This window comes from Neophocaena asiaeorientalis, unplaced genomic scaffold (genome assembly GCF_003031525.2).
Source record: "Neophocaena asiaeorientalis asiaeorientalis breed wild unplaced genomic scaffold, Neophocaena_asiaeorientalis_V1.1 scaffold30, whole genome shotgun sequence".
NCBI classification, from domain to species: Eukaryota; Metazoa; Chordata; class Mammalia; order Artiodactyla; family Phocoenidae; genus Neophocaena; species Neophocaena asiaeorientalis.
The window spans coordinates 17,353,089-17,369,729 of record NW_020174923.1 but is presented as its reverse complement, the minus strand read 5'-3'; the positions used below and the strand labels follow the sequence as shown (position 1 = coordinate 17,369,729).

The window sequence follows — 16,641 nt, the reverse complement described above, 5'->3', positions numbered from 1 at the left end:
TCCCCATCAGAGCCCAGGGGAGCCACCACGGGGAAGGCAGTGGGTTCTCCTGACAAGCCTCTCCCTTCCAGGGGCAGAACTTTCCAGAGCACCAGCAGTGGCGCTGCCTACGTGGGGGGCATCTGCTCGCTGTCCAGGGGTGGGGGTGTGAACGAGGTGAGCAGTGTGGGGGGCGTGGCTGGGGTGCCGGGTGGGAAGGAGAGGGGCTGCGAAGGGCATGAGCCCTGTGCCTTTGGGAGGGATGTAGACATCTTTGTGCTCCATCTTCCTCACCCCAAGTATGACAACATGGGGGCCATGGCGGTGACCTTGGCCCAGACGCTGGGACAGAACCTGGGTATGATGTGGAATAAACACCGGAGCTCGGCAGGTATCAGTGAAGACCCTCACACCCCGCCCAGACGCACACTCTAGAGATGAAGAGGCTGTCCACGGGAGGGGGGCGGTTCTTCACCCTCCCTTATATTCACCTGGCTCACCTCTCAGGGGACTGCAAATGTCCGGACAACTGGCTGGGTTGCATCATGGAGGACACTGGGTGAGTTCTTGGGGACAAAACGGGGGAGGATCTTGGGCAAAGGGAGTCCTAGAGCGAGCACTGGGTGACATTCTGGACCCGGTGGCCTCAAGAGACCCAGCTCTCTCTCGGGACCACTCAGAATTCCAGGAAGCACAGCTGTCTGTGGACACTGCATAGGGAGACGCACGTTCCCCAGGCTGACGCCCGAATTGTTCAGGCTTGTAGTGCGCACTGTCGCCACTGGGCACCGCCAAAGCCTCATTTGGAGGCACCTTCCCTCCTTGGCGCACAAACCTCCGACTCCCGGAGTCCTGAGGTTTCGGGGAGAAGCCAGGAGCGGCGTCCCCTGCCCACTCCCCCTTGATGGGCAGGCGGGAGGATTCTCATGCAGTGTCCAGGCACATAGATCTTCAGCCTCCTCGAGATGGTGACCGAGTCCGCCGGTGCACCCCATCCCAGTCTTGAGAAGGGACGAGACAGTGGGCTGGCGGGGACTTAGCGGCACGGTCCCCTCATCCCTACCCAGGTTCTACCTACCCCGCAAGTTCTCGCGCTGTAGCATCGACGAGTATAACCAGTTTCTGCAGGAGGGCGGCGGGAGCTGCCTCTTCAACAAGCCCCTCAAGGTACCAGCCCCAGGGCTGGGAACGTGGGAGCGGGGCTTGGGCAGGGTCCCGGCCAGACTCCCGACACCCCTTCCCCGTCCAGCTCCTGGACCCGCCTGAGTGCGGGAACGGCTTCGTGGAGGCGGGGGAGGAGTGCGACTGCGGCTCGGTGCAGGTGCGAGACTAGTGCTGGTGCCAGGTGGGGGGCGGGAACGCAGGGGTGAGTGCGAGGGAGGGTCTGGGTGGGGAGGGTCAGGGCTCGCCGTCTCCCTGCGTCCCTCAGGAGTGCAGCCGCGCGGGCGGGAACTGTTGCAAGAAATGCACCCTGACTCACGACGCCATGTGCAGCGACGGGCTCTGCTGTCGCCGCTGCAAGGTGAGGGGGACCCGCCGCTGGGACGGGAAGGAGCGGGGACCGGGAGGGACTGGGCTGCGGACGTCCAGATAGGGGGCGGGACTTAAGGAGGAGGAGCCGCTGGAGGCAAATCTGTAGGGGCGGGGCTTGACGCGAAGAAAGCGCCAACGGGGAGGGAGGAGCTGGGCGTGCGGCCCTCTCCGTTCTGTTGAAGGCGGGGCTACGGGGAGTGGGGCGGAGCACCTGCTGAGAAGTAGCGGGGTGGGCGGAGCCGTGAACGGACCTGGGGACGGTGCTGAGTGGGCAGGGAGCGGGCGGGGGCCGGGCCGAGGAGGCGGGAAGACGAGGGGTCAGTGGTTCTTGCTTGAGCCCCGCAATACATCTCTTCCCTAGTACGAGCCGCGGGGTGTGTCCTGTCGAGAGGCCGTGAACGAATGCGACATCGCGGAGACCTGCACCGGGGACTCGAGCCAGGTCCGTCCGTCCCGGCCGCCCTAAGGAGTCCCGAGCGAGGCAACCACTATCCCTATCCGTTTAGCTCTGCTGGGTGACTGTTCTGCGCGCCCCTCCTCTCCGCTGCTGTAGTCGCCGCCGCTGATCAGCCTCAGTTTCTCATCTGAGAAAGGAGTTCTTCATGCCTTCTGGCTTTGCTCCTCCAATCGTTAAACCAGTATTTATAGTCTAGCTGGTGTTCCCAGTGCCTGGCGCAGTGCCTGGTGTCTACTAGGGATCACAGTGGATAATATTATTTAACCTCTAAGTCCTTATTACATACCAGGCATTCAGTCCTCCCAGCCCTGTGAAGGAGGTGCAGGAAACTGAGGGAGACTGGAGAAGCTATGGGACCTGCCAATCCATGTGTGGTCTGAGTTCCCTCCTCTTGTCCTTGACCTGGAGGAGCCCTGTGACCTGAGCCCCCACCTGGTGGGCCTTTGGCACCCCTTTATTCTTCCCTGGAGCCGACCTCAGCTCCCAGTCCTGGGTCAGCTCTACTCAGTCCAGCCCCTTTCTCCGCAGTGTCCCCCCAACCTGCACAAGCTGGATGGTTACTACTGTGATCATGAACAGGTATGATGGGGTGGAGATTCTACCCCCTCTGGGTCTCTGGCTCAGTGCAGTCTCTTGTCCTCAGCGTCTGTGTCCCTTGTCTCCTGTCTGTCCCTCAGGGCCGCTGCTACGGAGGTCGCTGCAAAACCCGGGACCGGCAGTGCCAGGCCCTTTGGGGCCATGGTGAGTCTTTGGCTGGAGATGGGAGAGGGACTGTGGAATACCTGGAATTGAGAGGCTGGAGCAGGGACAGGCTCTGGCTGAAATGCCTTCCACCAGATGTGCAGCTCCCCAGGATCTCAGGGACCCAGCTGGACTTGGGGTCAGGCCAGTGTTGGAGGTGCAGGCCTGAGGTCCCAGGTGGGTTCTGGAGTGGGTGGGGTGATGCCTGGCATCATCTCCCTACAGCGGCTGCTGATCGCTTCTGTTACGAGAAGCTGAACGTGGAGGGGACAGAACGTGGGAACTGTGGGCGCAAGGGGTCAGGCTGGGTCCAGTGCAATAAACAGTGAGTAGTCAAAGCTCCTGGTTGGGCTTCCCCAGTTTTGGGGCTGGGGCTCTGGGGCTGGGCAGGGTTTTTTCACAGATGGGGCGGGCTATGAGTCCCAGCGGGAGACTATGTGAAAAATCAGGGGATGGGGAGAGGGCAGATATGAAGTCAGTTGTTGGGTCTGAGGTCAGACTTGGGGCCCACTGTCTCCACACTACCCCAACAGGGATGTGCTCTGTGGCTTCCTCCTCTGTGTCAACATTTCTGGAGCTCCTCGGCTGGGGGACTTAGGGGGAGACATCAGCAGCGTCACTTTCTACCACCAGGGCAAGGAGCTGGACTGCAGGTGTGGGCTGGCACCATGGCCGGGGAAGGGGAGGTTGCAGCCGTGATGGGGTCGGGGGCAAGGGCAGAGGTCGGCTGTGCTGTTCCCCCAGGGGTGGCCACGTGCAGCTGGCCGATGGTTCAGACCTGAGCTACGTAGAGGACGGCACGGCCTGCGGGCCCAACATGCTGTGCCTGGGCCATCGCTGCCTGCCAGCCTCTGCCTTCAACTTCAGCACCTGCCCTGGCAGCGGGGAGCACCGGATCTGCTCCCACCACGGGGTGGGTGCCTGGAGGTCAGGGAGCAGGTGAAGGGCTTACAAGTGGGGACAGGGCCCTGCTCACCTCTACTGGCCCCACCCCACCTCTAGGTCTGCAGCAATGAAGGGAAATGCATCTGTCAGCCAGACTGGACGGGCAAGGACTGCAGTATCCACAACCCCCTGCCCACGTCTCTGCCCACAGGGGAGACGGAGAGATATAAGGGTGAGGCTGGAGCTGGCCAGGGTGGGGCTCCATCTTTCCTGTCCTCCATGACTGTCCCTGCCAACTGAGCCCTGCCCTCCTCCCTAGGTCCCAGTGGCACCAACATCATCATCGGCTCCATCGCCGGGGCTGTCCTGGTTGCAGCCATCGTCCTGGGCGGCACGGGCTGGGGATTTAAGTAAGACACACACACGGCCCCTGCACCCCCTGGCATCCTCTGGGGTTATCAGAAGCCCAGGCTGTTGGAATTGAGGGGGCCTCCCTGAGAGGTTAACCAAACCGGAGCTCGCCTATCACAATCCAAGCCAGCCCACAGCGTCTTGTCTTAACATTTAAAAATATTGGTTGCTCACATTTAAAAACCCAGGAGATTTTACGTTGAGAATCCTGATTTCCAGCTTCTCTTGAAATGTGAGAAGATGGGGGTCCCCTGTGCTTCAGTGCATCCCAGCCTGGCCACAGAGTGGAGCTGAGCAGGGAGCTGCCCGAGTCCTCAGTCCCCAGGCCCCACCCAGCCTACGGTGCTCTGTGGGCACCCGTGTCTGGGGCCCTCGAGCTGGTCTAACCCCTGAGTGTACAGAGGAGGACCTGAGGCTCAGGGTCATGTGGTGAGTTAGTTGCAGTCAGGACTCAAACCCAGGACCCAAGTTCAGTAGGTATTCCTGGTAGCGCTCCCTGGGCCTGTCATTAGCATCTAGGTCCCGGGGCCCCTGGCCCATCTCTGGGGCAAAGGGTCTCCCGGGAGCCAGAAGGCCCCTCCCTGGGAGAAGGAGAAGGTCACAGATGGCTCCTTTTCCTTTCTCTGCCTGTCCTCTCCTTGGCTCCTGAAGAAACATCCGCCGAGGAAGGTATGACCCGACCCAGCAGGGGGCAGTGTGACGCCGGCCACGCCATCCCTCCCGCTGTCCCTGTCTCCTCCATCTCATTCGTCACCTCGCATTCTGTGGATGGGGAGCTGGGGCTGGTTCCTCCACCCTTGCTGTCACTGCTGTCACTACAGGGGTGGGAGAACCCCACTCCAGGAAGTGTCCTCAACTTGCCCCTTGCCCCTTCCTCCAGTCCACCCACCCCCTCAGGCCTTGGTCGTTTAACTCCTGCCCTTCCTACGGCCAGACCACCTCTGGCCCCGTGGACCCTGGAGCTGTGCCCCCGCCCACACAGGCCCCAACCCCTGGGAAGGGAGCCTACCTCTGCGTCCCATCTGTTTTGTCTTTCATGTCACCACTGTCTGACCTCCCGTCAGATCCCCTCCCTGGCCAGCCTGTGACTTGCCGTCTCCAGGGCCCAGCACTGACCTCCCGGGGCCCAGCTCGAGGGCTCTCCTGGGCCCTGCCTTATATCCTCCCCTGATGCCCCCTCTCCATTCCAGGTCTGGAGGAGCCTAAGTGCCCTCCCCCTCCCTCCGAGCCTGGCGTCCACCATCTCGGCCCTGAACCAGGAGTCTGCCCCAGCCCAGCCACGGAGGGAGGCGTCATGCAAATGTCTTCCGGGCTCAGCCCTTCAACCCCCGGCCCTACAGGGGCTTGGGGCCGGGTTGTGGCCCTGCCCTCACACCACCAGGGTGGACCAGGCCTGGAGGGCATTTCCCCCATGGTCCCCCACCCCACCTCATGCAGCTTTGGCCTTGCACACCAACTCTCCCTGTGTGAATGTACCTTCCATCATCACAGATTGCCACAGCTCAAGTTGGGTGGGGGGAGGGCTAGAGGGGTGCCCCAGTGGGGCAGGCAGCCACCAGTGGGCATGGCCTGGGATGGCCCCTCCTCAAAACCTGGCAGCTGGGACCAGGCAGGGTTTAAGCTCTCTGGGACCTAGGGGGAGTTTCATTTTTTTTTTTTTTTTTTTTTTAACTGAATCTCAACTGATGAATGTAACTTTGGGGGTGCTGGGGCCAGGGCAGTTGTGGGGATGTTTTGACATTTGCAGGAAGGACTGGAGGAGCTGAGGTCTGACCATCCCCCCCGTCCCTCCCCTGGGATGGTCACACCTGGAATCTTCTCTGAACACAGACGTCCCCAAGCCAGGCAGGGGCCTGGCATCCCTGCTTGCCCCCTCCGCCCAGCCCTGCTGAGCTTGGAGAGAAGTATGAGTGCTGATTCAAACCAAAGCTGCCTGTTCCGTGCCCAAGGCCTAGGTTATGGGTACGGCAACCACATGTCCCAGATTGTCTTCAATTCCAAAACAACCGTCCTGCTGTCCCTGCCAGGACACATGTATTGGGGGGACGGTCCTAGAAAATACAGTCCCTAAAATAACATGGCACCTTCCCCCTTTCAAGAAGGGTGATTCTGACTCAGGGTTTAGGTGCCCCCTGGCGTGGCCTGGAGGTTCCCGGCTGGGCCATCTTCCCAGGGAGCACTCTCCCAAGGCCGGAAGGCCAGGGGTGGCCCAGTGCCTGGAGGGTTAGGGGCTCTGCCTGTGACGTGCAAGAGGACGTAGGAAAAGGCAAGTCTCATGTTTGATCCTCAGCTTCTAGAAAAGTCCTCAAGTCCCTGTCAAACCCTTTCTGCTCCTTAACCCCACTCCAGGGCAGAGTAGTAAGTTTACAGTCGTTTTCCCCATTCGTCCTCTGATCCCCACTGCAGCTGAGCCCGAGACCGAGGCTGGCAGAATTCCTCAGTCCCCCCATAAACACAGTCCTGCCCAGGGCCTTTCCTCATGACCCTCACTTGGGACAGAGGAGCTGGCTCCTTAACTGCTGAGAAAAAGCCGGCAGGGGCAAGCTGGGGGTCAAGCCACCTTCCGGATGAAAGCCACAAATGAACGGAGCCCGTCTTCCCAGGGATACCCCCACCCAGACCAGCAGGGGTTTCTGAACACCCCAGGGCCTTTGAGCTGCCTCCCCCTGGGGCATCTTTGAGGAGGAATCATGGAAGAAATGGCTCCCTGTTTATTTGCACCACCCCTCAGGGCAACCTGGGGACTGAGGGCCACTGACACCCTTTAAGGTGGCTGGATGCAGCTGCAGTGGGGTCCTTGACACTGAGCTCCAGCTGGTACTAACCAAGTGAGGGGGGTGGATGGAGTACCCCTCTGGCCAGTACTGCCCCACCAGCCATACAAACTGAGGCAGGGGCAGGAGGCTAAGGGCCGGGTTTTGCACTATTGCTGCGGTACCTTACGGCATCTTCTGGTGGTACACACGTGCATACAGGTGGCGACGCATCTGGCACAAGCATTTGGATCCACATCTCCGCACAAGTCTGAATACCTCTGCACGCACAGGCATACCTGTGTGTGCGTGCACACAGGGGTGGGGGCGGGCATGTGGAGAACACAAGACTTCCTGTGACCAGTCCACCTGGCTCCCAGCTGTCTGCATCCTCCTGCCCCACCCTGGCAGCGCCCACCCTGGCAGTGCCCAGGGAGGAGTGGAGGCTGCACTGACCTGGGCCTGGAACTGGCTCCGTACAGCATCCTGTAAATATGTCATCTGGGGCTCGGGGTGGGGAGGCAGGGACAGGAACATCAATTAAAGATCATGTCCAGGGGCTTCCATGGAGCTCACACCGACTTGTGTCTCTCCTTTCTGTAAATGACCGAGCGGTGGCCCAGGACCCTTCCCTGTCCTCTCTGGCCCAGGAGGGAGTGTGATGACTGGGCACTAAAGGTGGGACGGGAGCACCCAGGACTGGGCTCTGGGAGGCTGGGAGGAAGGGGCGTAGCTTTCCATTCCCAGACCGGAAATAGGCATCGACTGGGTGGAGGGCCTGGCGCTTCCGCTTCCTTGCTCTCCTGACAAAGATAACTGCTGTCTCTGGCTTCAGCAAAGCAGATGGGAGTTGAGTTAGGAAAGCATCTTACCAACAGGCAGAAGACCCAACTTCCCTTTTATGGTTGAAGCCAGAGCAGCCTGTCCTCACCTCCCAAGAGAGTCCAGAAAGCTGGATAAAACCGCTATCTGGTCCCAAGGGCACTGTGCTCTTGATCCCGCAGAGAATTTTCTCTTTCCTCACTGTGCCCGGGGCAGGAAGGGGCTGAGCAAGGCCAAGGCTGGGAGTCCCTCCCCCACTGGGGGCCCAGTTTGAGCCAAGAACCTCCTCCTCCCATCCTCCCCTCCAGAGCGTTTTGGGCCCGCAGATATCTTGCTCTGAAAGTCCCGCCTGTTCAGGGGAAAGATAAGATGAGAGAGGTTGGGGCAAGGATGGAGGAAGGGAAGGGTAGAGAAGAGATAAGGGGAGCAAGAAATAGCTGCAGTGGGCAAGGGCCTGGGGAGGGCGAGCAGCTAGAAGCTGCCGGAAGGGCAGGATTCCTAGGACCACCTCCACGGGCAGAGAGAGTAGGGCTCGGGGCAGTGCTGGCCTAAATTCCTGGTCCCCACCCTGTTCCGGCATCTCAATCCCCCAGCACATCTGCAACCTCTACCCCCAGACTCCCCCACTACAGAAGGTCAGCGTTTTCCCCTTGCGTTCACGGGTGAGGCAGCCCGGCAAGAATCGCTCTCAAACCTCAGTCATGACCGGAAGTCTAGGTTTGCCCTCTCTTCTCTGTTCTGGGCTGGAAACCCTGCTTTTAACTTCATTGCTCTGCCTCTCAACTCTGCCAATCCCCGTGCAGACCCCTTCTCAGTTCTGGGTCCGTGGTGACCTTCAAACTCGGTCTGATGTGTAGATACAGCTGACACTTCAGGTAGTGAAAAGTGTGGCTGCCGACAGGCACTGGCGGAGGACTCGGGAGGCCCAGCACTTGGCTCTTGTAGGTCAGCGCTCAGCCTCAGGCCCAACCCGGAGCCCCACATGTTACCTGCGAGGGTGCACAGAGGTGCAGGAGGCCACGGAGCAGGCGCAGGGGAGGGGCGTGGGCAGCGGGAATGCCGGAGAGGTAGCGCCTCTGATGCCAGCGCACTTCCCATCTGCCCAGGTGCCAGGCTCTGTAGGCCGGAATGGAACAATTAGATCTGGTCCAAACAGATAATCTGGAAAGTACAGACATCCCCCGTTTTCTGACAGTTCACTTTATGCCCCTTTGCTTTTACAAGAGACCTACATTAGTACCTGTTTCCTTAACTGAAAGAAATTCGAAGAGGATTTTTACTTCTATTAAAAAAGATGGGGCTTCCCTGGTGGCGCACTGGTTGAGAGTCCACCTGCCAATGCAGGGGACACGGGTTCATGCCCCGGTCCAGGAAGATCCTACATGCCGCGGAGCGGCTGGGCCTGTGAGCCACGGCCGCTGAGCCTGTGCGTCCAGAGCCTGTGCTCCGCAACGGGAGAGGCCACAGCAGTGAGAGGCCCGTGTACCGCAAAAAGGGCTTCCCTGGTGGCACAGTAGATAGGAGTCTGCCTGCCAGTGCAGGGGACACAGGTTCTATCCCTGGTCTGGGAAGATCCCACATGCCGCGGAGCAACTAAGCCCGTGCGCCACAACTACTGAGCCTGCGCTCTAGAGCCCACGAGCCACAACTACTGAGCCCGCGCGCCACAACTACTGAAGCCCGTGCGCTCTAGAGCCCGTGCTCTGCAGCAAGAGAAGCCACCACAATGAGAAGCTCGTGCACCGCAAGGAAGAGTAGCCCCCACTGGCCGCAACTAGAGAAAGCCCGCGCGCAGCAGCGAAGACCCAACGCAGCCAAAAATAAATAAATAAAATAAAATAAAAAAAAAGATGAAAGGTGAAAATAGCGTTCAGCATGTTTGCAACAGCCCTTATAGAGGCCTCGAGCACCCCAAGCAGAGAGAGTGGCACCGCCAAGCTCCTTCCCCAAGAACCACACTCAGCACCAAGCTGCCAATGCACTGTGAGCATTGGTGCTTTATCGTGATTTATTTTGTGCGTTCGTTAGCAAGATGGATCCTAAGGTAATTGCTTCTTTGCTGTACTCCATTTTGGCTTATGAAGGTTCTCCTAGGAACGCTCTACTTTCAGATGGTGGGGAAACCTGTACTTACTTGGGTTTCAGAACATGTCAGGCAGTTCTGGTAGAGTGGTGTCTAAAGAGTGTGACATGGAACCAGAAATTAAACTTACTGTGAAGACCACCTATTGCAGAACTTCCCTGGCGGTCCGGTGGTTAAGCCTCCGCGCTTTCACTGCTGGGGGTGCCGATTCCATCCCTGGTCGGGGAACTAAGATCCTGCATGCCTAATGGTGCAGCTAAAATTAAAAAAAAAAAAGACCACCTATTGCAAGGAATTCCCAGGTATCTGATTTTTCAAAAGTAGAAACAAAAAAGCAGATAAAATCACTGTCCCAGACTGCCTCTGAGTCTCACTCCCTAAACCAGCACCCACCTGTTGAGGATTTCTGGGTGAATCATGGGTGCAGATTTCAGCTCCCAGTTCTATTTATTCAGGCTAATGTGTGGGTCCCCTTGGTGCCCTCATGAGTTGGAGGTGGCCGGGATGGAGAGCTGGGGACGTTAGCACCTTGAATTCGCTCAGAGCTTCCTTGTGGAGTTGAAGAAATGATTACAAATTCATTCTGGCTCATCCCAGTGTCCAACAGAATTGAATGCAGCCCACAGAAACGAGCTATGTATGTATTTTAAAATTTTCTAGTAGCCCCATTAAAAAAAGAAACAGGCAAAGTTAATATTAATGCATTTTACTAAATCCAGTATATCCCAGATAATCTCAATTCAACATGTAATCAACAAAATCACTGAGATGTTATATTGGGTTTGGGGTTTTTGGGGGGGTTCATTTGTTTTTTGCCCTCTGCCTTTGAAATCGGGAATGTATTTTCACTTAAAGCACATCTTTGTTTGGACCAGCAGAGTTTCAAGTGCTCAACTGCTACCTGTGTCCAGGGGCTCCCAGAGCGGACAACGTAGGTTCAGAAAATAACTAACATTGCTAGGTTGCAATATCTAAACCCAGGCAACTTGGAAATCAGGCAAGGACAGAAGAGAGGAAACAAATTACAGCATGGAAGACTTGGATCAGCTGCAGTGGACAAGATCTCGTGAATGAGGTCAGAGGGATCCTGTGTGTACCTTTCTAGAAGGCGAGAGAGAGGCTAGGATGACTTTGGCAGGGTGGGGGAATTTTTTCTTTTTCTTATAAATTTATTTATTTTGTCTTCGTTGCGGTGCGGGGGCTTCTCATTGTGGTGGCTTCTCTTGTTGCGGAGTATGGGCTCTAGGTGCATGGGCTTCAGTAGTTGTGGCTCACGGGCTCTAGAGTGCAGGCTCAGTAGTTGTGGCGCACGGGCTTAGTTGCTCCACGGCGGACCGGGGCACAAACCCACGTCCCCTGCACCAGCAGGTGGATTCTTAACCACTGCACCGCCAGGGAAGTCCCAGGATTGGGGAATTTTAACTTAACCTAGATTGAGAGATCTAAATGTGTCCTGCCCTCAGAGCAGCTCTGGCCCCCGGGCACTTGCTGTAGGTACAGTCAGACTTCTATCAACCTGTTCAGAAGGTCAGCGGGAGACAGGCAGCCCCCGACCCGCGGCTTGGTGCTGATGACGACTCTTCTTGCCGAAAGGACTTCAAGGGCTGTCAGTAATGGCTTCAGCTTCAACATTTGGCCTTTGAAGATGGAGATTAATTCTCATTTCTTAAGATGCTACAGATACATTTAAGGGAGTGAGATCTCTGCACCCCAGGCTCACACAGACCCCCAGGAGCTCCCGCCAAGCGCAGGAACCCTCCGCACCCCAACCTTAGCTCCACATTCACAGTGGCTCTTCAGGCCTCCTGGTGTTGAAAGCAAGGTGGGAAATAAACGTCAATCGGTGCTGTGGTTCAAACTATCACTGTTCTTTTATGACCTTACAACCTGGATGCCATCCCTGGTGACAGTTCCTGAAAGGCGTGGCGACAGCCCTTGGGGCAGGAGTCCTCAGGAGGACTTGCTCTCGCCTGAACTTGGGAGAATTATCTCCCTACTTCCTGAACTTGATGAGGCTGTGAAGCCCTGGATCCCATCCCCCATGCAGTGCTGCATTCCAGCTCAGCTCTAAGGAGATGAGGCGCACTTGGTCCCCCAGAATGCCAACAGAGCATCCCTGATGCTGGACTGCCCTTTGCTCCTGCAAAGAGCTCTTCACAAAAAAAAAAAAAAAAAAAAAAAAAAAAAAAAAAGAGCTCTTCACGTGGTCCGTCTGACCACGAATTGAGACCCAGTCTGACCCACCCCCCGGGAAGTGACGCCGGCCGTGTTCGGTACACTCACGGCCCCAGGGCAGCCCGGACCACTGGGCTCAGGCCTCGCGCCCCCACTGCCGTCTGGGGCTCTGAAGTGTTACCTGCTGCTCCCTGCAGTTCCCCACCCCGGCCCCTCAGGGACAGTCCTGGCCTCCAGCCACCTGAACCCCTGCCCACTTGGCAGCCTACATGCTTCCTGACAAGTGTCTGACCAACTGCCAACCTCTATTCTCCCTAAGAGCTGTCTGCTCCTCCCTGGCAGCTGGAGTGCCCACTTGGGTTTAAAAATAAACTCGTGCTCTGCCTTTCTTCAGCCTGACCCCTGTAACTTCCTCCAGGGGGAGGGAGACTCTCAGGCTTGCCCAGGTTGACATCATTACAAAACCATAGTCTCGAAACAACCTAAATGTCCATCGACAGATGAATGGATAAAGAAGATGTGGTACATATATACAATGGGATGCTACTCAGCCATAAAAAAGAATGAAATAATGCCATTTGCAGCAACACGGATGCAACTAGAGATTATCATACTAAGTGAAGTCAGAAAGAGAAAGAGAAACACCATATGACATCACTTATATGTGGAATCTAAAATATGACACAAATGAACCTATGTACGAAACAGAAACAGACTCACGGACATAGAGAACAGACCTATGGTTGCCAAGGGGGAGGGGACTGGAGAAGTGATGGGGTGGGAGATTGGGGTTAGCAGACATAAGCTATTATGTATGGAATGGATAAACAATAAGGTCCTCCTGTATAGCACACAGAGCTATATTCAGTATCCTATGATAAACCATAATGGAAAAGAATAAAAAAAGAATACATATATGTATAATTGAATCGCTTTGCTGTACAGCAGAAATTAACACAACACTGTAAATCAACTCTACTTCAATTAAAGAAATAGGTAAAATTAAAAAAACCAAAACCAAAAAAAACACAGTAGTCTCCCACCTCAGCTGGGTGCTCACAGCGGCGGCACAGGCACACCTGCATCTGCCTGGTCGATGCTTTCCTCTCCCCGTCATTTAATCCCACCTCCTTTGCTCCCGACAAACTTACCCCATCCCACCCCTTCTCACCCAGATAACCACAAGCCTCCTACTTCACTCTCAAACCGAAACCCCACTCTTAAGCCCTACCAGGGTCCCACTTGCATTCTTACCAGTGTTCTTGAGTCCTTCCCCCCAAAGGTCAATCCCTCTTTACCTAGAACCACAACCCCCCCACCTTCTCAGGACATCATTCTGCCATTAATTTTTATTTTTTTTAAGTTTTACTTATTTATTTATTTATTTTAGTTGCGGCACGTGGGATCTTCATTGCAGCACGTGAATTCTTAGTTGCGGCATGCATGTGGGATCTAGTTCTCCGACCAGGGATCGAACCTGGGCCCCCTGCATTGGGAGCGCAGAGTCCTACCCACTGGACCACCAGGGAAGTCCCCATTCTGTCATTTACTAATCCTCTCCCCTGATATCTTCTACTTCTTTCCAAACTCAAGACCTTTCCATCTTTAAAAACAAAACCACCACCACCAGAACACCCCTGGCTACCAGTCCTGAATCTTCACAGCCACACTTCTTTTTTTTTTTTTTAATAAATGTATGTATTTGTTTATTTATTTTTGGCTGTGTTGGGTCTTCATTGCTGCACGCGGGCTTGTTGCGGTGCGCGGGCTTCTCATTGCGGTGGCTTCTCTTGTTGTGGAGCGCGGGCTCTAGGCGCACGGGCTTCGGTAGTTGTGGCACCACAGCCACACTTCTTGATAGAATTGGCTGCTCCTACCATCACATTTCCTCATCAATCATGCAGGGCTTCCCTGGTGGCGCAGTGGTTGATAGTCTGCCTGCCGATGTGGGGGACACGGGTTCGTGCCCCGGTCCGGGAAGATCCCACGTGCCGCGGAGCGGCTGGGCCCGTGAGCCATGGCCGCTGAGCCTGCGCGTCCGGAGCCTGTGCTCCGCAACGGGAGAGGCCACAACAGTGAGAGGTCCACGTACCGCAAAAAAAAAAAAAAAATCATCCAGTCCTTGGAGCAAACACTGGAGGTTGTCAACTCCAAATCCATCTCCTTCTCTATCCCATCATCCGGACCCTGGCAACGGCCAGCTCCACTCCTCCAGCCACGCCCTCTCCAGTCGCTCCTCAACGCGGAGCTCTGGCTCACCTGCCTGTTCCCTACCTGCCTTTCCAGCTCACTTCAAGTCCACCTTCCCCCTAGACTCCAACCTTGGGAATCTCTTTCAGTCTCTTGAAGTTTTTCAGGACCTTCTCCCCATTTATGACGTGACCCTCATTTTATCCAGCTAACTCCTATTCATCATTTAGGTCTCAATGGATGTGCCTTGCTCCAGAAAGACACCTGGGTTGGGTGTCTCCCCCACATGTTCTTGGAACACTTGTTCTCCTTCCTAGATCAGAGCACTCAGCACACTCCATCACACTAGCCTGTCCACGCATGCTTCCCACCCCTCCAGACAGCATCAGCTCCATGACGGGTGGGCAGAGCCTGCCTTTCACAGTATCATATTCCCAGCACGTAATCTGATGCCTGCAATATTCGTGGTGCTTAGTGTTTGTCAAGTAAAAAAAAGCAGTGCCTCCAAAGACTAAACTGGCCTGGATTGGATGGTTGCACACTGGGCTAGGGAAAAAAATAGGAAACATACAACTGGACCTGAAAATCCAGACTGGCTCACAACTGTCCTGCTTTTTTGTTTGTTTTTCTCGGCCACACAGTGGAGTCTTAACCACTGGCCCACCAGGGGAGCCCCTGTCGTGTTGAACTGGGGTTTAGTCTGGAATGTGAATGATCTTTGGGGTGTGAGAGCAAAACAGTTTCATTTGAGACATACCCCACAGCAGGTGTTCACTGTGGAAATTTCTTCCCCAATGCACAACAGAAAGAATAACTGACTTGTTACTGTAAAAAAGAATTCGGATTATATTCCCAATCCCAAACCCTCTCCCTCAACCATATTTCCTCTGAGCCTTTCCAGGTTTATTGGTGGAAACACCATTCGTCCCACCAAGTACCCTCATGTATGAAGTTTTAGAACTCACAGCCCCTAGTTAGTAAGGGCTTACAGTGGGCCGGGCACTGGCGCAGCATCTCAGGTGATACACTCGCCAAATGCAGGTCTATTTTAGCCCCACTTGACAGATAAGGAAACCCAGCCTTAGAGGACACGCCCCCTTGAACCCACTATGTTGCTTGTAACATTCATCTGACCCTGTTAACTTTGATGTAAAGCTCCTATTTTCTACAACTCTGTAAAGGCACTCAGGGAGTCTCGTTTTCTGTCTTTTTGCAACTTCTGCAGAGTTTTTTCCTATGTGGGGCTACCTAACATCCTTGTTGGGGAGGACGCTAACACGTGACACCCTGTGCAGTTGCCGTGGCCCAGAGCGGAGACGGTGGAGCTGTGAGGTAGAACAGGCCTGCTGCTCCAACACAAGAGCCGGCCACTAGCTTCAGAGGATCTCCATGGGTTCTTCCCTTTTCTGAGTAATTCATAAACTTCAAATATTTATAGTGTTTACTTACTAAAATACTTGCCCAGCCCCTCCAGGAGCTTCAGGGGAAAGAATAAAAGAAAAAAATCCTAATAATCAGTGTTGTTGAAAGGGGAATGGAGACTAAAATCTTGTTTATTCAGACAGAACTGCAGAATCAGGAAATGAGAGGGACTTGAGAAAGTATCTGTCCAACTTCCCGCTTGATTCCTGCTGCAAAACCCCCAGTTTAGCCTTCGTGTGAATTACAATGATGGGAAACACACCACCTCAAAACCCTAGAGATTCTTTATCAGAAAACTTAAAAGTGTAACCACGTTCTGCCTCCCTCCGATTCCTCCTTACTAGTGTCCTCTTATCTTCCTAGGACTGTCCTTTTTTTTTTTTTCGTCCCGCTGCATGCGGGATCTTAGTTCCCTGACCAGGGATCGATCCGGTGTCCCCTGTGGTGGAATCCCGGAGTCCTAACCACTGGACCACCACGGAATTCCTAGGCGAGTCCTTTAACTGCGAGGACTGCTCCTACTTCCCCAGTGCAAGTCTTCTCTCCCTCAAGCTAAAGATCCTTTCGGATACCTTAAGTGCCCTTCACGGGCCAGGGACCCAGGTCTTGCCCTGTCCTGTTATTCTCCTCTGGACATGCCCCAACCTACCCATGTTCCCCCTAAAGCACGTTGCCCAGAAACAGAGAATACTCCAGTGTCACGACCAGTACAGCCAGAGCAGTGGGCCCAATACCATCCTTGATGAGGAAACCTCACTTCTACAGAAGCAGTAACTGTGCTCCGATCAGACCACATCAGAAATGCGTATTTACTGGCCTTCATCTTACCATGATTTGGCCTAAATCTGTAGATGTTAAATCTGAGAAAGTTTTGGGGGCTAAATTTAATAATAGCTTTTAGTTTTTAGGAAAGAGCCAAAACTACATGTCAATCCTTGTTCAGAGGATGTATTATACGAAGACACTAGAAATTACGAAATTACGCTCGGAGAGACAGCTGAAGACCCCCCATCAAGCACCTGCATGGTCTTCGCTTTTGGTAAGCGCTTGCAAATTCACTTCTGGGAAGCTCTCTCTCCTGTTCTTGAGAACACGGTGTTGAGGGTTGCTAGGAGCATAAAGTATAAAACTGAAGGCATCCAGCAAAGCAGGTCTACAAATGCTAGTGTGAAAAGTGCTCCAAGATGTAG

General features: G+C 55.0%; 1 protein-coding gene across 1 annotated transcript in view; it reads left to right on the top strand.

The window, feature by feature from the left end:
- Positions 1-4,706, top strand: part of ADAM11 (ADAM metallopeptidase domain 11) — a 20,005-nt gene extending 15,299 nt beyond the window's left edge. The window contains exons 12-26 of the mRNA XM_024760779.1: positions 72-156; positions 280-370; positions 487-538; positions 1,047-1,146; positions 1,229-1,300; positions 1,409-1,501; positions 1,874-1,954; positions 2,498-2,548; positions 2,647-2,710; positions 2,936-3,035; positions 3,244-3,363; positions 3,455-3,623; positions 3,713-3,827; positions 3,915-4,005; positions 4,658-4,706. Of these exons, the coding sequence (XP_024616547.1) occupies positions 72-156; positions 280-370; positions 487-538; positions 1,047-1,146; positions 1,229-1,300; positions 1,409-1,501; positions 1,874-1,954; positions 2,498-2,548; positions 2,647-2,710; positions 2,936-3,035; positions 3,244-3,363; positions 3,455-3,623; positions 3,713-3,827; positions 3,915-4,005; positions 4,658-4,706 (1,333 nt within the window). The remainder of the gene's footprint in view (positions 1-71; positions 157-279; positions 371-486; positions 539-1,046; positions 1,147-1,228; positions 1,301-1,408; positions 1,502-1,873; positions 1,955-2,497; positions 2,549-2,646; positions 2,711-2,935; positions 3,036-3,243; positions 3,364-3,454; positions 3,624-3,712; positions 3,828-3,914; positions 4,006-4,657) is intronic.
- The last annotated feature ends 11,935 nt before the right edge of the window (positions 4,707-16,641 follow it).